The 18,936-nt window shown below is 46.9% G+C and overlaps 6 protein-coding genes across 6 annotated transcripts; 2 read left to right on the top strand and 4 right to left on the bottom strand.

The window, feature by feature from the left end:
• Positions 1–775: 775 nt before the first annotated feature.
• On the bottom strand, positions 776–2,612 carry N7496_005769 (glycoside hydrolase family 71 protein; the record flags this gene model as incomplete). Its single annotated transcript, XM_056698698.1, has 5 exons — positions 776–903; positions 1,050–1,507; positions 1,598–1,823; positions 1,879–2,410; positions 2,478–2,612. The coding sequence occupies 5 exons, from the start codon at positions 2,610–2,612 to the stop codon at positions 776–778; spliced, it is 1,479 nt and encodes a 492-aa protein (XP_056554111.1).
• Positions 2,613–3,566: 954 nt separating this feature from the next.
• On the bottom strand, positions 3,567–3,914 carry N7496_005768 (uncharacterized protein; the record flags this gene model as incomplete). Its single annotated transcript, XM_056698697.1, has 3 exons — positions 3,567–3,577; positions 3,650–3,717; positions 3,781–3,914. The coding sequence occupies 3 exons, from the start codon at positions 3,912–3,914 to the stop codon at positions 3,567–3,569; spliced, it is 213 nt and encodes a 70-aa protein (XP_056554110.1).
• Positions 3,915–6,352: 2,438 nt separating this feature from the next.
• On the top strand, positions 6,353–7,246 carry N7496_005767 (uncharacterized protein; the record flags this gene model as incomplete). Its single annotated transcript, XM_056698696.1, has 1 exon — positions 6,353–7,246. One exon carries the CDS (start codon positions 6,353–6,355, stop codon positions 7,244–7,246), a length of 894 nt encoding a protein of 297 aa, XP_056554109.1.
• A 698-nt stretch (positions 7,247–7,944) lies between these two features.
• N7496_005766 (cation-translocating P-type ATPase) lies at positions 7,945–11,709 on the bottom strand (the record flags this gene model as incomplete). The annotated part of the gene is made up of 10 exons (XM_056698695.1): positions 7,945–8,245; positions 8,299–8,616; positions 8,669–9,249; positions 9,305–9,653; positions 9,709–10,103; positions 10,159–10,399; positions 10,469–10,739; positions 10,795–11,334; positions 11,400–11,476; positions 11,531–11,709. 10 exons carry the CDS (start codon positions 11,707–11,709, stop codon positions 7,945–7,947), a joined length of 3,252 nt encoding a protein of 1,083 aa, XP_056554108.1.
• A 1,458-nt stretch (positions 11,710–13,167) lies between these two features.
• N7496_005765 (uncharacterized protein) lies at positions 13,168–14,395 on the top strand (the record flags this gene model as incomplete). The annotated part of the gene is made up of 2 exons (XM_056698694.1): positions 13,168–13,430; positions 13,471–14,395. 2 exons carry the CDS (start codon positions 13,168–13,170, stop codon positions 14,393–14,395), a joined length of 1,188 nt encoding a protein of 395 aa, XP_056554107.1.
• A 2,295-nt stretch (positions 14,396–16,690) lies between these two features.
• Positions 16,691–17,437, bottom strand: N7496_005764 (uncharacterized protein; the record flags this gene model as incomplete). The annotated part of the gene is made up of 1 exon (XM_056698693.1): positions 16,691–17,437. The coding sequence occupies one exon, from the start codon at positions 17,435–17,437 to the stop codon at positions 16,691–16,693; it is 747 nt and encodes a 248-aa protein (XP_056554106.1).
• Between the last annotated feature and the right edge of the window lie 1,499 nt (positions 17,438–18,936).

Below are 18,936 nucleotides of genomic sequence, written 5' to 3'. Positions count from 1 at the left end.
CAGCTACTTATAGTGGCCGAATGGTTTAATTTTGATCGGTGCGATCGGGCATTTTGGTGGGTCGGATATGGGGATCACTGGCTCTGGCGCCGGTGGAATGGTGGTCATGAAGCGCAACGATAATAGGATGAACAAAGGCTCAAATCAACCAGGCGATAAGGCTATTCAACATTGAAAAATGCCGCGAGTTATAATGATGAAGATCTCAAGTGCTAAAACAAAAAGAGGATTGGGTAGACGAGTTGATAAGTTCATATTTGTATCAATATCAATTTCCCGTTCGATTTGAGATGCCTGCAGCTCAATCACTCCACATTATACATCTCCAAACAAACCACATTTGAAATTCAACTCTTCCATCAATCATGCCGTGGTGCAGGCTGTTGGAGGGCAGTATCCATGGCCACAAGCAAAGCTACATAGGCCCAAATACGAGTCATCTTCTCCAGGAAGGGGAACCCCGTGAGTTCCTGTAGATGGCGGAGGTGGGATAGCTGGACCGCGCTGGGTACAAGTACAAGGCCCTGGGGGACAATATCCAAATTGACAGCAGAAAACGCAGAGCCCAACGTAGTTCCCTGGACCTGTCCCACCAGTGCAGACGTCCTTTCCACCTCCTCCTGTTTTAGAGCTTGTGGCTGAAACAGTTATTGTCTGAGTTTGTGTCGTGGTGTGGGTGATTGTGGCGGTGAATGTGCGCGTTATTGTCGAAGTATAGCCTTGGCAAGACGTTGTTTGAGGAATGCTTGAGCAGGTTGAGGTTGAAGTGGTCGAGCTAGTGATTGTGCTCGTGGTGGTAGATGTGGTAGATATGGTAGATATGGTAGAGGTAGAAATAGTTGTAGTTGAGGTGATACTTGCAGTAGGAGGCACCGTCCCTAGCGATGGTGATGCTTCGCAAGTCTGAACATGCAGTCCCTGACGGAATGCTGCAAGACCATCGGGTTGAAGGGGATCGCTAAATCCAGCGGGTAAGGTCCCAACTATTGGAAACTCGATAAGAGAAATGAATGATAGATGGGATGACTAGAAAAAACGGCAAGACTCACCGTATGCATTGAAGTTGTATAGACCGCACACGCAGCCATCAATGATAGGCTTCAAGCTAGTTCCAGATAGAATGTTCGCCCCATTGCGAGAGACGGAGAAGCTTTGGACACCTACGTTCATAGGGATAGCTTTGGCGGATGCTCCACTTGGAGCATCGTAAGTGTAAACTGTGCCTCCACTGTTGACATTAATGGAAGCGGGGGCCGTCAGCAAAGACACCACAAAGACTGAATCTTCCATGGAGTCCCAGCCGTTGGGTCGACCAAAGAAATAGTTCCCACTCGCGTTATTTGCGGGAACCATACAGGTGTCTGTCGAGTCACAGTTGACATTTCGTGGAGCCGGTCGATACCAGTAGATGAGCTCATCGGATTTGATATAGCTGTTTACTGAAGACGCACCGTCTTTGAATGCCGCAATAAAGGGCTTAGAAATATCAAGCCATCCATCATGGGGCCTACCAATAATATTGAGTTTTTCAGCATATATCAAAAGAAAGCGAGCATGACGTAAAAGTAGAAAGAAAAGTGTGAAGGGTGCATCTCACATGTCATTGACCCATTTAGAGGCACCGTCGTCTGTATGGGGAGACTGAAGAGGCCCGATGTAGTGAGATTCGCCGTAGTCATTCCATGTCACGATTTCAACGAAGCGAGGTCCTAAAGTCAGAATTTCATTCCATCGATCATACCATAGAAGGTCAGACGGAAAAGCCCAGTTCTTGCTATAGGATACTTCGGGGCCAAAATGAGTGAAGAACCAAGGCGATGCGGCTATCTGGCTAGATCAGACATCTAGAGTAGAGACGTCTCACATAGGAATACTGACGTGCAACATATGCTTTTCCACCCAGCGCATTGACATATTCCCGGTCGCCATCTGCGACAGATATATTGTGACCGGGAGTAGGAGCTTTATTTTGGCCATTGTTTGGCCATGCCATCCAGTTCAGAAGACCGTCCACAGTAGATATGTCAGTCCCATAGGATGGGTGAAAATTAGGTGCGAAGAATATTGGCTTGCCTACTGCAGCTCGAAGGGCAGCAACATTCAATTCGTCACCGGCAAATGAGGAGACAAAAATCTTGTTCTCCACCATGAGCTGAGCTGGTAGGCTGGCATATTGAGTGATCTTTTGACCAATTTCGTTTACTTGCGCCGTGTGCCACCAATTAAAGTCAAAGGACAAGAACACTTTCATAGAATTTCGAGAGGCAGACGCGTATGCAAACTGTAGCTGTTGATCAGTGTAGGGGTCTACACCAATATTTAATGCAAATGCATCGATTCCGAGCGAGCTCGCCCGCTTCATATCGTCATCGTAGTCATAAGCACTCCTTCTATCACTCGTGATTCCAATCTGAAGCTCATCTTAGACGTCTTGTTTCATATCAGGTGTCGACCTTAACTGAGTTGGGTGAACTAACCATGAAGTGCGCGAACACAAGCCGGTCAGCGGACTGTTCCTTGTTGCTGATTTCATCGGCACCCCAACCGGGGAGCGAGCTGACCACTACTATCAAGGTGGATATGAGGATCATAAAACTCGCCTTTGTGATCATTTTGAAACAAGCAATAAATCATGTACTTTGAAAAGGGATTGGTTTCCTTGATGCTCCTTAGATGGATCTCAGCCTTGAATATCAAAGAATAACACTCAATTTTATAAGGTCGCATAAGACTTGGAAGATGATATGGTTCTTTAGCCCAGCTGATCTCCGGAGTGTAACTCCATTTAGCCCAAGCTCAAATTCAGAGAGCTTTACATATGCAAATACATCAGTCTAGTCCGCTTGCAGGCTAGTAGGTATAGCTATTACCTCTGGAACCGCGTCGGACACATGTAAGGTTTTGACAGCCCTGCTGCTCTGCTGCCGTTGGGCTTTTGATGACAGCTACATATAAGCGACCCCGTGGCAAATTTTAAATTCAATTTGACTATACCACTATGAGACAAAAACCCGGCACTGCAAAGAGAACTACGGGTAATAAAGAGTGCAATCGACTAAAGATTGAATTCTGTGTTTCGGCTTATTTCGCTCCAGCCACCGAGCCCTCTCGTCTTTGGAATAGTCTATTGTACTGTGATTGTGCTACGCTGTTTCTCTCCCCGCGCAGGACCCTGAGAATTTGCTAGTCAGCTGCGGACGGGGTAACATTCCGAATGTAACCCAGACATGCATCCATCCCACGTGAGAAGCGATGTGATGCGTACGGCATTTGAATATTGTGAGTATTCGGAAGCTCGATGTATCTTAAAGGCTCGTGAAGCTGTAATTGAGCGCATAATCAAAGTATCTTTGATATAAATGTGCTCAAACGAACGATTCGGGGTGCTGACTGTGTCTAACCCTTTCGGAAAATGCGTGCAGATGTTGTAAAGAAAGTGACTTATATGCGAGCTAAGAGGAAATATAGTACATGGATTCAACCCTCCTACAACGTCATTGAGCACATCTGAGCAAATAATTATTCCAAAAGTAAACGATATCAGCATGGAATAGATAACAAAACTCTTAAATATGACCTAAAATTGCTACTGTAAGGACCTGTTCCCAAATTTTCTCATCATGTGAAGTCCGACGAGTGGGAGACTTACGTCCAAGCGGCTTCGCTCTCTTCGAGATGGACTTGGCTTGGTCCTGCTTGATCTTTGCCAATCGGGCCCTATTTACGGAGTAATGTGGGATTAGTAAAAGCAAATAATGGTGTTATCATTGTGATACTCACTCTTCAGCGGCTTCACGCTCAAGATGCTTAACGTGGTCCCTTGCCTCCTTGACTGCTTTCCTTGAGGCAATGAGTGCCTTATCGGCTGCTCGTTCAGCGGTCTCTGCACGAATTACCTGCTCTCGGGCAGCCATGATAGACGGGTCCTCGTGTGTCCTGTGGAGAAGGCTGTGGCGACGCGAGCTGCTCACAGTGGAACCAGATCCGGAGGAGATAGAAGAATGGGTAGAATGAGATGACCGACTCCCGAATAGCCCTGAATGACTCTTTGTTTGATTTGAATCGTCAATACTCCGCCCCGATGAGGAGCTAGCTGTAGAGTCACGGTGAAAGATAGGCATGTCTTTGAACGAGTCCGGCAGATAGTCAGTGATAGTGGTCTCTACGGCAGGGAAATACGGCCAGATTCCCGACTGCGATTTGAACTTCAAGTAAGAGTGAAGTAAGGTAGACTTTTGTATAGGATTTGAAGCTACAGAAGTTACTACTTATATTTTGCATTCAACTGCATGGATCTGACGTCAGGGCTCGTCTCGATCACCCCGAGCAGAGTAAAAACCTACCACATTTTGCGATCACCAGAGTTAGTTGCTTCATCGCCCTTGAGCGGAAATGACGTCAAACCGTCAAATCAAATCATACCGTCAGTAGCTCTCGATATTGTCTACTCCTTTTGACTTTCCACTAGGGGAATAACTCAGTAAGGAACGTTGAGATAAGTGAGCTCAAAATGTACATAAACGTACTCATTGCTCATGTTGCGTCACTACCCAAAGGTGCGACCAAACAAATAAATTAAATGCCCAATGAGCGGACTACCCAGCAAAGCCAAATCACCATAAGCCCAGGATCACTTCCCCATCTGGCGAAAAAGTTAGCCCAAGTCGGGACTGGATGTGTAGATCACCGTTGACAGGTAGCCCGGGCCGCCCGTGGCTGTGAATGCGAGATTACCTCGTGCGTCATACAACGAGGTCCATGCTCTCTCTGAAGAATTTGGGGAGAATCGGGATATTTCACAGGTTTAAGCTTCAGAAGCAAGCTTATATATGTGCGTATTTATTGATATGCGACAGCCTTCATAAATAAAATTTAGTTACTTCAGAGCCTACTCCACAGCTCCACATGTCACCTACAAGGAGTACGTAACATAGACGGCTCACTCAAAAGGTCGTAATTTATGAACCACGATTCCAAAGGCCTGTATATCGAGATTCTGTATTATCTCGAATTCCGGGTTTACTCGTCTCCAGTCCTCTCCATTCTACTTGAACCCTTCTAGGATCTTCTAGAATAAAGAGCATGTAATCTTGGTGAAGAAACCATATATCCGACCGTTGCTAGCCACCGACTTCAGCCTAAGCATGATCAGCTAGTCAATTATATGGTAGATTGTGCGACAAATTTAGAAGTACTTGACTATTGATCAGTCCTTAAGATTTAAAATGCCATGAATTGATAAAGCCAAGGTTTGCTCCATATCCGCCACTTTGTTAATAGGAAGCCACTCTGCATTTTTAGCATAGTGAATGAATTTTTGGTTGTTTAGAGTCCGGGCCTTCGAACAATGGATATATACTCTGTCCCCAAGATTAAACACAAGCCGTTACTGACGGACGGGTTAACGTGTAATCCGAAAGATGTACGCCGTTAGACAGTGCGAGCCACGTGTCAGTGGGAGACCGAGAAGCTTGGCACGGAAGTCGCGGTCTGTGGCTGAGCTCAAGAGGCCCCAGCCACGGCCACAAAAGCCTACGAATCTCTACAGTATTCAAAAATGTAAAAGTTCCCTCTAGCGCATATTATTTTTAAAGCTAAAAAGTTCCATTATGAGACAGGAGGGTGACGATAATGCGGCCTCGTCCAATACATAGTGCGCAGCCTCCGCTCACATAACCTAGTTCGAACCTGACTAGGGTACGAATATACTGGAAATAGTATAGAATTTGATGAATGGATTCCTACGGGTATAATTTTAGGCGAAATTGCGCTATCAAGACAAAAGATAAGGAAATCAAGGCAAAGTGGGGAACGCAATTGAAATGCTTCTTCCTCGACACAAGTTCCGGACGTGACATGTACAGCATGAATGGAATGCATTTCCTTTCAAGGAGGTACGACTGGCGAATCCCTTGCACATATTATTTAGCCTATACCCTCTATATTCAGGAATCATCGAGAACGAAATTGAGTTCCGGTAGCGCACCTCCAATTCAGTCTCTGGATCAGCCCTGTCCAGTTTGGTGGGGCTCTGCCGCGCGGCATGTGCGTGTGCTATTGAACTACAGTTCCACTCCACCAGATCGTCAATGGCTGTCTAAAGATCGAACGATGCAAAAATAGTCCAATCCATGATTTTCTTCACCAAGCTAGACGTGCTAGTCGCAACTCGCCGTGGGAGCCCGAGAACCCAACCAATGAGCACCTCGGGCAGCGTCAGAACCATACGTCAATTAACTCGCAGCCCGGGTTGGGCGATCGTTTGCTGCTTTTACTTAAGGGCTCGTGTCTTGATTTCCAAGATGTAGAAATTTCATATCTGGCTCTACTTGTTACATTGGCCATACTCAAAATGATAAATCGGAAAACCGCTGTCCTGCTACTGGCGTCACATCTAGCGTTGACAGCATGCCAACCGCATGGAGCCCCCACGGCCACTTCGCTCGAAACACTCAAGGATGAGCTCTCACCGGCTAGTTCCGATGGAGGGCTTATTTATCTTGGTGTGAGAGATGCTATTGATCGGGTCATAATTGTCGCCCGTGATACATCCACAACCTCCGAATCAACAACATCCACAACCGAAACGACTACTTCATCTACATCGACAAGCACGACTTCTTCGGAGACGACATCGACATCGACGACAACTTCAAGCTCAACTAGCACTTCATCCACGTCATCTACTTCAACTACGTCAACCGCAACAACAAGCTCAACCTCGTCCACCTCCACACAGTCTACAACTAGTTCAACTTCGACGACATCCAGCAGCTCAACAACCACGACAAGTTCTTCTACGACGACCTCTACCGCGTCTGCTACGAGTACGACAAGTGCCGAAATTGCTGAGTGGAATCGCAAAGGAAACATTGCAGCCATCATCTTCTCCTGTTGTCTCGTCTCGCTATTTTCCGGTGTCAGCATATTACACTGCGCCAAAGACCGAGCCAAATCCAAGCGAATTGCCGCACGAGAGCTCCTGAAAGCTAAATCGATCGCCGCCGAGTCTCTTGTTGCATCTAGGGGAGGCTCCACGGCTGAACTCATTCCTGACCGTTCATCGATGATGTTTAAAGATAATCCTTTTGGTGACCAGCGTCCACAGACTGCTTACAGTGGAGCTGGATCAGCCAATAATGGTTGGGCAACTACTTCCCCGGCACAGCAACAAGCATCAATGGAGAGCTCGACAGCGGCCAATGGGACTTCGAATGGGGATCACCATCGTGGAGGATTTGTTTGAATTTTATTATTGAATCATGAAAGCGCATGACCTACACTGTGATGCATCCAGGACGGGCGAATATTGCGAAGTGTCCATAAACGCATTCAAATAGCCAATATGGTGGTAAATGGGGCTCGATATTACGTGTTAAAATATTGAAAATCCTCCATCACAACGGCGAAGAAGGATAGAGTGCTGTGAATAGATGAAGAAATCTGAACTAGTCTACGTACTGGGATCCTTTCAGGCAGTCAACGGATCCCCCACCGTAACTTTCTCTTGCTTTGCGCTTTTGCCCTCCACTCCTTATATACGGCCTCAAATTTAGTGTGTCGTGACCTTGATTTTCTCGATCACGGTGTGGCCCTTCATGAGAAATGAAACTTAGCCTATGTGTCTAGGATAGTATTTCAGGGAAGTTATGCAGAAGATAAGTTGGACGAAAATATACTTTGTCTGGAACACCTAACCTTGAATATATCGAACATAAAACAGACAAGATCCACCCCCAGAGTCATGTCAAAACCATAGATGCTTGTCGATTAATAGAAGACCTTGGTCTATACCAAAGAAAAAAGCAAAGAGAAGAGACACTAAAAAACCCTCAGTATGTAGGGGAGGACAGAGTCGCGCAAAAACGCGGAACGACGTTGCGCATCCTTTACTTCCTCCTCTCAAGTGACTTTGAATGAAGATCAGAGAGGGTAATCAAGTGTTTACCATGCCATCTTTGCGAATGACCCTTTGGGCCAGCGACGAACTGCTGCTTTCCTTCCTTCATCCAGGCAAAGTAGTCCGAGGCCTAGTGCCGCAGGGAGGAAGAAATGCTCGACAGGGATCCCAGACGTGCTGAGAACAGTCTGTAGACTTGGAATGTAGAGCCAAATGACAGCAATACCCAAGGAAAACACAATGGCAGGGAAAAGATACAGATTTTGCGTTTCTTTATTGAACGCAGGCGGATGTTGGAAGATTGAAAGATGGCGAGTGCGCACGGCCATGAGATTGAACCATTGCCTATAAATCAATTAGTCAATGTGGAAAATCATTAGCCCGAAAGAAGGACGAACATGATAACAAGGTTGATGAAGTAGATCGAGCTAGCTTCATTGACTCGTGCATTGTAGAAGTCCACGTCAATTCCCGCGGGAATTTCGCCAAACTTGAACCACAGATCGGAGAATGGAATACCGTTCCTCTGAAGATACCAGAAAGCCATGGCAAAGGAACATACGGTTTCTATCATTCCAATGATTGCATAGGAATGGAAAATAAGCTTCCAATCAACGAGCCGGGTCTTGGTGGGATGACGCGGTGGACGATATAGTACATCTGCCTCGGGCGCCTCATATGCGAGGGCAACAGCGGCGGCACAGTCCGTAAAGCAACTGGGATCATGTTAGAAGGTTGAGCGGACACCAAGATGCAACGGGTTCTTACCAAATGATAATCATCAAGAATGATGACAATATTTGCGGGATTCCGAAGATCAGGTTGGTAAAGACGGGCCAGAATTCGGACCAGGACCCGGCTGGAAGAAGATAAGCAACTGTCTTCTTCAGATTGTCAAAGACAACTCTCCCATATCGGACAGCCTCAACGATGGCCGCGAACGAGTCTAGTAGGACCATATCAGCCGCTTCGATGGCGATATCAGAGCCGCTGGCAAGACTGATACCGATATCCGCGGCCTTGAGCGCCGGAGCGTCGTTAACGCCGTCTCCTGTCATTGCAACTGTCTCGTTCCTTGACTGCAATTCCCGCACAATCCGCAATTTTTGATGAGGAGTAGTACGTGAGAACACGATCTCGCGATACTGGCACAACTGTTCCCATTGGAATTCATTGAACCCCATTAGATCACTGCCACTGACAAGTAAGGCAGATTGAGAGAAATCCACTTCTTTCTCGTTAAGGGTTGGATCTCGAGCAAGAGCAGAAGCATCATGGACAGAATCTGAGGTAACGATACCACATTGGCGTGCAATCGCCAGGGCTGTCTGGCCAAAGTCACCCGTAACCTATAACGTTGTCAGAGTGCGGGGAAACAATCGGCTAGCAGACAGAGCGGCGTACCATAAAAACACGGATTTGAGCCTGTCGCAAAATTCTGATAACCTCTGGAATTTCTGACCGAGGTGAGTCAATCAATCCCAACAGGCCAACCAGGGTAAGGCCGGACTTTGCTTCCCGGAGCATCTGTGCCTCGCATTCCGGCGATAGCGGATCTGGACAGCATTTCTCTTGAGTCAAGAGCTTACGAGCCAAAAGAATGACCCGCTTCCCGTCAGATGACCACTCCTTTATCTTCTGCTCAACCTTACGCTGAACATCTTCACTCAATGGCTGAACCTCTCCATCTGGCCCTAAGATGTGCGAACAGCGTTGGATCAAAATATCGGGAGCTCCCTTAATAGTGAAAAGCCTTGGAAAGGGGTCAGTTTCTGCCGAACGCAAACAAATGGATGCTTTGAACATACATGTCCTGAGGCTGGAATTTCGAAACTTCCGTCGGTGATAGTGACAGGTTAGGGCTTCCGACCATGGCCGTGGTAAATGTCTTGATCATGAATTTATTCTTGCTGTCAAAAGCCAGGGTGAAAAATGATTTCCAGCCTTGCTTCAGTTGTGAGACAGAGCCTAAGCCTTCCGAGAATCTGAGGATCGCTTGATCTGTGGCATCACCGAATATCGCCCTTTCACTGAGAGGAAGGTTCTCGGACTTGCTATCAAATTCAGCAGCGTTACAAAGACCGGCGATGGAACGAAGCTGTTGAAGTGCTAATCGATTCATTTTCGAGAGAGAATTAGCACCGGTTGCGTCCAAGATTGAGCTCGCTGTGTGCACAGCGTAGTCTGTGACCGACATCCGATTCTGAAGGACCTGGTCAGCATTATATCGAGGGGCCTTTTCAGATGGCTTCACATACCCGTGTCAAAGTGCCAGTCTTATCAGTACATATGACGGAGACCGCGCCCAGGGTCTCAACGGTCTTGAGAGATTTGCATAGGACCTTGTTCTTTTTCAATAGATTGGCCGTGATCGTCAAGCTCGCCGTCACAGCTATTGGCAGCCCTTCCGGAATATAGGCTATAGCAACGCTGACACAATCGACGATGAGTGTAGGTACGTTGATATAGTCTGGATGCACCTTGTGTAGCCACCCGCCCCTAATGCATGGTGAACTTTAGCTTCCATTGAACGCATAAGTATCCTGAGGCTCTGGAGGTTTTACATACCACACAGCAGCAAGGATCACAATCCACGTAACCATGATGACGAAAATCAAGAGTACGAATCGTAAAACCTCTTTCTCAATCGTCGTAAGCCCGGTTTTCGGTTCGCCCGCAAGTTTGGCGATCCGCCCAAAGACTGTAGAGTCGCCCGTCGCTACAACAATTGCCGTGGCCGTGCCGGAAACGCAGTGTGTACCCTGGAGGCCAATGCATCGTGTTTCAAGATAATTGTCGGATGTCGAATCAGTGGTAGCCTTGATTGGATTTGACTCGCCTGTACATGGTTTAGCAGAGGGGACATGGTCACATTAGGAGATGTCTACACGAACCTGTCACGATGGAACGATCAATCGTCAGGTCATGCGAAGCTTCGATGAACCTTAAATCTGCGGGAATTTTGGTGCCTGATTTAATGAAGACAGTGTCGCCTAGGACGATATCCGTAGATACGACTTCACATCGACTCCCGTCTCGAAGAACCCAACATGATTCAGGCAGCATCGCGGTAATTGATGCCATGACACGCGACGAGGACCAGTCTTGCCAGGCATTGAAAGCTGCTTGAATGACGAATACCGCGATAAGAACGATGCCTAGCGCGAGATTGGCAACAGCTGGGGGTTGACCGAGTGGTTTCCATGAAATGAAAACCAGGATACCACCGACAAGCAGAATCGAACCAAATCCTTTGAAAAAGTATCCGAATATCTTCCAGAACCAAGGGTTTGGAAGGGGTGAGATCTTGTTCGGACCGTATTTCCTCAGACGTTCGGCAGCTTTCTCTGTGGACAATCCCGCCATCACATCGGCGTTGAGTTGTTTTTGTACCTCCTCCACGGACAGAGTGTGCCAGTCTGTGCTCTGCCATTCTGTCACGGTTGTTAATTCGAGGCCTTGAATTCAACAAGAAACTTTAACGTTGGAGGGGCGTTACCTTCGGCCAACTTATCTCTTTGATCCTGGCGCCTGAACCGCCGCTGCCTTTGCGCATCGTCCTCGATCTCGAATGAACTTGAATCTTCAAATTAGTGCCCATTGGCCCGTGGGACGATGGTGGGGACTGACAGGCTTCGATATTCAATCGGAATGGCAGCTGCAGGATCGATCGACCGTTGACTGCCTCGTCTCTGAATCCCAACGCTGTTGTTGTTCTTTGATCGCGACTGTACATGAGTATTAGGGCCGTGATTGGCCGACTCCTCATCAGCAGCATTCCAGCGCACAGATGGCACCAATGGTGGCATTTTGATGGAGCAAATGAGGAATTTTCACCAAACCTAGCAGCTGACCGAAAGTAATTGAGTACGGGAGAACCTCTTGCGTGGAGCTCGGTCTTTATAGGGCTCTGCAAACGGGGTTCCAATACGAAAATCCGAGGGATTTCCTCATATAATTTCCCCCTTGTCTACCTTGATCGCATTCGAGGTGAGATGAGTCCTCTTCCATCCTGGCAAGCGGGATGCGAGAGATTTCGTGTGGCCAATCATTGCAGGAGCTTGATGGAAGTGATCGTGCGTTGTTTCCAAGAGGGTTGAGATCGCAACTGGTTTAGCTGTCAGCAGTTGAGCAGGACCTACGGCCCCCCACGTGGACACGCCCTGTGGCGTCTTTTGCGGAGCAAGTGATATCGTTGGAGGGAACAAGTCACTCACTCTACTGCGAACAATAATGAATAATGCCGCATGAATCGAGTCATCTCATTCGTGACCCGCTCTCGACCGATGTCGCGCATAGCCGACCGAACGAACTCACCCTCAAGCTCAAGCCTGGCAGCCGGTTCCTGTCTCATCTCGGAGGAGAGTGAAGGTGTGAAATCGAATGGAAATGGGCAGTGGATACTGTGGCTGAGCGACATTGCAACTCGTCTTGTATTCCGAGGCGCTCACTGGCTCCCCAAATCGCTCGTGTCTGGTCTCTCCAATCTCAGTACTGCGACTGCGGAGGAAAATCCTACTGGACTGACCATTTCGGCCGTCGAAGTGACCATCTGGTTGGGTTGTGATTTGTCATAAATAATCTGGCCTCTCGTAAATGACCATAAATCGATGGAAAAAGTTCATCATCGCCAAAATCCGGCAGGAGACGTTTGTTGTTGACTGGTTGGAATAATACAGAAATACATCAAAAATACATCACCAAGAGGTAAAGTTACTGTACGCGCTCACTGTCACGTGCCATCTCCTTCTGCCGGGCGGTGTGGCGCTTGGCGCGTGCTGTGTTGGAGCCGCCCCTAGTATTCCCCCCCCAACTTCTCGTATTTCTTTCTCGCTAGTTGTTCTCCTGACTACTAATTGATCGATGCGAATGTCGGGATTGATGGAACCAGAAGCTCGCTCATTGGTTCAATCGGCATCAATGTGGCCATGAAATCGATCGACAGACCCACCACGAACTGACGAATCTCGAGGAACAACTATCATGGTTGGGGTCCCCCGCAGTCAGGGCTGTTTGCAGTGTATTCGCCGCGGGATCAAGGTGAGTTATTGAGGCATTTTCTATAGCGGCGCATTCTGAGGATCATCTGTCAAATCATACCGACGAGTTAAGCCTTAGCCACCAATTAAGATTGTTCACATTACGACGAAACGCGTCCACACTGCATACGGTGTATCAATCGCGGGTCAGACCGCCCAGGCTATGATCGTGCTCGCACGTTCAAAGACCAGACAAAGCATATCATCCAAAAACATGGCCAATCGTCGATGGATGAAATATTTGCTCCGAATTTGGCCTTTGAGGCGATTAGCACCCAGACCAGAGAGTCGTTCGATGGATGGCTGAACTATTACTTTCCCAGTGTCCGCGCCTGCGTTCAGTCGCGTGTGAAGGTGGACTGGATGGCATTCTTACGCAATGGGTGGTCCACGTTTCCTCCAGCCCTTGTCTGGGCTATCCGCGCCCTAACGGCCTTGCTAATGGGGGCCTCACAGGGCAATAAGCAAGCAATCCCCTGCGCTCGTCATATGTATAGTCGTGGGATTCGGCATTTGGCCTCTCTCATACAGACCGATGCAGCTCACAGACGAGACTTCGGCAGCAGCTATCTTGTTAGGCGGGTATGAAGTCCTAGACGGCAGCAGTGACCGTGGCTGGATCATTCACGCTCGTGGTATCAGCCAGTTGATGCGCGCCCGTGGGCCTTCTGCACATGAAAATGGCATGGGTAGGACGCTTCTCATGTCTTGGCGACCTTACATCGTCGCAGATGCCTTCATTCATGAAACGTCGTGCTTTTTAGGCGAACCGGAATGGTCACGCAAATGGATGACGGAAGGTATTGCCCGAACGGAAGATGAGCAAGGAATGGGGAGCTTGATAGGTCAAACAGTGGACTATGCATTCAACGAAGTTGCCAAATGTCCTGGGTATTTAGCAATGACGAAAGCAATTGTCATCAAAACCCCGTTTGGCTTGGTGTTTGACACAAATCCACTAATGATTTACATTTTCCATTCGAAAGGAAATCTCGTTCTGCTGGACCGCACGTTATCTGCTACAGAACTGTCAGCCACCTTCATTGGAGTAATTCCGTCGAGGCATGCTATGGCTTTAGTACAGGCCTCCCGTGATTGTATCAAATCTGCTATCCTATTACTCGAACTGTTAGCGGCTACGCTCCAGTCCCTCTCGCAGTGCTCTACCGAGGTCAGCTCGGTAGCTCGCCGTGGAGGCATACACAACGATCAGGTATGGCGTCTTTCTAAAGAGAGAATCACGCCTGCAATTCAAACAACTCCACTGTCTGGAGGTTTCCGGATCGCCGAAGACACAGATCCAGGAACATATGCCATCGGTGATCGACTGGATCACTTTTCATTGACCATGGCAATGGGGAGCCTATCGCTAGATGCTTGTGGTATCCATCAGCTCTTCGCGAATGATGCCATTCCAGGTTATTTCATTGGAGTTTCTCCAACTCAGAGGCCTTGAATTTACTGGGTTTCACACGTAATACATGTATAATATTGCTAAATAATGCTTGTTCGCGATAGCATACACCGAGTCGTGACGGAGTACCTGGACCACCTTCACACTACCCGAAATCCTTGGCATGCTCAAGGAGACTATCTACATGTACATATGGGTTCTCGATATCCATTTCCAAATGCATACTACGATGATATTCTCTCGGCCTGATCAATAGATATAGACTAATTGATTATGGAGTTATCAATATGTTCCAAATAGCCTTGACCGTCAGCTGTTAAGAACGAGAAAGAAGGTTCAGAGGCCGGTTAGAGCGAGCCAAGTAATGTTGACTTTCAGGGGAGGCTGATGAATTAAAATATTTAATAATCTTCAGCAACAAGAAAAATGGTCAAGACATTAGATGAAACGCAAGCAAACAGTGTCATTATTCAGTTCTCTAATTGTTTCCCCTGTTTTTGAAGGCAGAAAAGAAACTAATTTGTAGTGAAAGTCAAGGAGCTAGATTGAGATTTTCTTTTTGCAAGCCAGAGAGCAACTGCTCTCACCTATTTACTATATCACGATGAGCGATCCATGAGCGGGGGCCGGCGTCACTGGCTGACCTAGGCAAGTACGCCAGTGCTTGTGGGGTTATGAGCTCTATTCAAAGTAGCCTTGGGATTTATATAGCGACGAAAAGGATCATACCAATGATGGTCTCATAACCATCATAGAAGCGGAAATATAGGAATAATAGTGACATCAAGTTTTTATTGCGCAATGGGTTGTGGGCCTCTACATATATACTGGATAGGCGACAAAAGTTTAGATGGATATGAACAGATAATAATAAGTATAAGATGACAGCCCCTTTGAAATCAATCATCAATCACCCTCGGCAGGTCTAAGAACCTTAAACAGGACACTTCCCCCAGTCTTAAAACTATGTCATTTGTTGCACGTTGTCTATTCCGTTGCTATATACCAGAAACTTTAATACTGTAAATGCCAAGTTAATACGTAACGAAATATTCCAGTATTGTCCAAAAACTTTATATCCATATCAGTTAGCACAGATACCTTCGTGCGAGCTTAAGCTGCTATGTTCTCTGCCCGAGTTTCCATGAGTCATAGACACAACACGTGTATCTAGGAGAGGTTCGTACAAATACCCTTGGAGATAAACTTAGCTAGCAATATTATACGCGGCTTGTGGCTTGGCAAACTATAAGAATACGAAGATGCCTGTTATAATATGACATTTGACACTATGTATATACCTCTTATAACTCATGGTAGCAGAGGAAAGGATAGGCGTAGCGCATAGGTGTATATCTCCTGAGCCTTCGTAAAGGTATATTTTTCGGTGGAACGAGGAGCATACCACTGTGGTATCTAGGGCCTAATGATGCTCTCACTTTGACTACCACAGCCTACTTCTAAGTACTGATTTAGCGACGAATTGAGTGGATATCAATTGAAGTTGAGCCATACTCCAGCGTAGTACCTAAAATATTGCAAATGTCATCCTGCTTCAGATATAAGCGAAATTTCAGATCTCCGTAACAAATTGCTTGGTATTTCATGACAAGAATAAGAGTGCAGTCAGATGCCCTTGTTCGTGGCCTTTAGTATACCCTCAGAACGAAGGACACCGCCTGTATCATCAGGCAGTAATGATAATGATATATCATAGGCAAATATCGTGTCTAGGTACCCATACATATAATTCAACTTTTTACTTTTATTTACTACGATTATTAGAAAAAGTTTTTAATTGACCCCGGGGCTGAATCCCTTACTTACGCCGCTTCGGATTCAATAGACTTTCTTCCCCTTATTGTTTGTAAAATCCACAATTTTCCATTGCCCTACTGAAAATTCTTGTACTAAATTTCATCTTCCGTGAAATAGTCCTCCTAGCGATAGTAGGTTACTTAAACCCGGTTTCCACTGCTGGCAAGGAAGAATTATGAAACTTCCAGACATATGACCGCTATGTCCGAGAAGACCTCATAACCGTTGATTTCGTGTTTTGGAGAAAATGCCTCCTAGAAGAATTGACGTCGACATTGTGAGAAGGAAAGAACATAATAAATTTGATTCTTGTTCTTTCAGGCACTGCTATAGTCATCAATACCAAGTCTCCGTCCAGTAAGGGCCAACAGGGATGACTCTTCGCTCTCATCACTGTACCTTTGGGATTTAATGCCCGCCACCGCCTCGCTGCGTAGGTTCTTAATATATCTCTGAATGAAAATTCAATGGTTCTCATCTCCAGAGTTGCCCTCCTTTTGGTATTCATCTACATTATAATCAAGCGTGAAACAAGCTTCCCGTCAGCATCTTTTTGAATATCTCCTGCTGCCTGTCACACCACCATGCGTACCGCCCATCCCGCTCATAAGGTGTAAATTCAATTGGCCGGTAGGCGCGATGGTGCTGCTTAAGAAAGTCTTTATTGCGCTGCTGCCGAATCTTTTGCTGCAAGAATCGATGGGCTGCGGGGCTGCCTTCCATAACCCGCTGAATTTCGGCATTGTGGATCTTCCAAGGATCAAAAACACACAGGAAGTCTGCCAGTAAACACGTCTCTTCGAGATCCATGCTTGCAATAAGGCCCTGCTGCTCGTCGTTATTGAGCAGCATCAAGCCCCAGAGTTTGTAATGGGCACTGATGAAACGGCTTTCTTCAGAAGGCGATAATACTCTAGGGACCTGTGGGTCCCAGACGACGTTTGCTCTCACGCGATCACGGAACGAAGTGAATAGCTCGGTGACATTTTTGGATGTTGTAACAAGCTGAGCAACGTCAGAGATTTGGAGGACCTGCGCACCCAGCGCTAAATGTCCCTGGTTGGCCAAGAGGCCGCGTAAGTCTTCATAACACGGAATAGCGGCGGGTGCAACTTGATTCACAATATATGAGATGTGCTCTTTCCAGATTGTGTTCAGATCTTTGCAGCTTGCAGCCAGGTTCGCAACATGACTGAGCGAGGAGGAGCAACTAAAGACTGCTACGAGAAGCTCGGTCGGCAGAGCTAACAGAGGTGAGTCCACCATTATTGGAGATATGACACCCACGATATGACGGAATTCGAACAGTATGAAAGATATAATGAGGAAGAGAAGCGAAAGAATGAATAATAGTGGTCTCCGAAGTACGGGTTGGGCTTTTCAAGTCACCACACGAGAGATTTTATCGCATTGGGTGAGTGATAAAGTAAAGGGAGAAACAAAGAATACTAAAAAATGCAAGTAAAAAATACGAAGCTAGGAGGGTTCCTGTTGACAAAAGTATAAGGGTAGGTAGTTGGAGCCTAATCGATTATAGCCCGCTGCCTAATTCACGTGCCTCGGCTGAGTTAGGCAGTCACTGTATCTTAATATCACTAAATACGAACAGCTACCTACGCTAAATAAGAATCGCTACGCATAAATGTCGAGAGCCTCGAATAGATTATCGTAACTACAAACCACTAATCACGAGGTGATCCTATAATTTCTTGACTCTAGTCGACCCACGGGGAATACCTTTCTACATAATCTCACAAAAGCAAACTATAGTATACTGACCGAGAAGTTTCTACTAGAATTATACATTATCTTTCTTACGTTAAACAATATCGGGACTCTCTGTCACCTAGATGGTAAACTGAGAGTGGCCCCGTCCCCTGCCGCCGCACTTACTATCACCGCATCCGGGAGCTTGCCAATCCGGGAGATTGCCTCTTCCCGCATCTCGTTCCCAAAACTCGCCTGGAAGGAACGGACAATAGTAGGAAACGGGCGTGGCCCGATGGCAATGCCAGGGACACATTGGCAATTATGCAAATCTGTTATCCAATATTAAAGTCCAGTGTTGACGGCATCGTGTACCACCTCTTTGCAGCCAACAACGGAGATAAGCTCTGTCCCGAGCTCATCAATATGCGCAGTCCACCGGGGGAACAGTTTGAGATCTTGAGCTCCAATGAAGAGAACACATTCAAGTCCCAGCCTTGCACATATAGTGGCTGATGCGACTACATCACCTTCGGATGTGGTCTCGGCCGGGATATGCTTTTTGCCCAAACGACAGGCGAGTAGAATCTGGCCGAGAGTGCTACACATTCTGTATCTTTCTGCATCTTGTGATTTATGCGAACCCTACTGATATAGCCAGATCTTAGCTCCCGGGCCACTGTCACCATATCCGGGCTTAATCCTGAGCGGGCCCTCAGGCTGACTGACTAGTCATAGCCGTCAAATGGCTTTGGTACTGTTTCCAGAAATGAAATTCCCCCTGGGCATTAACAAAACACTGCTCAAGACTACCTAAATACTCCAGTAATAGCTCTGGTACATACTACCCGCCGTACTACCCGAAGTGCGACGGGAGTGTCGTCTCCTTAGCTAAACAGGTGTTACCAGCGGAGGAACCGACAGTCAGAGAGCTAAAGGGTAGCTACGCTAAAGGACTAGCCCCGGTTTGACCGGTCAAATACGTGCAATAGCTTTCGATAGCTACAGTGATATCCCCATACACCGGAGTCTCGTTAATTGTCTTAATAATTTGAGTC

Source organism: Penicillium cataractarum, assembly GCF_028827025.1.
Source record: "Penicillium cataractarum strain IBT 29864 chromosome Unknown utg000005l, whole genome shotgun sequence".
NCBI lineage: Eukaryota > Fungi > Ascomycota > Eurotiomycetes > Eurotiales > Aspergillaceae > Penicillium > Penicillium cataractarum.
Note: the sequence above shows the minus strand (reverse complement) of the source record. Positions and strands in the feature narration are given on the sequence as shown.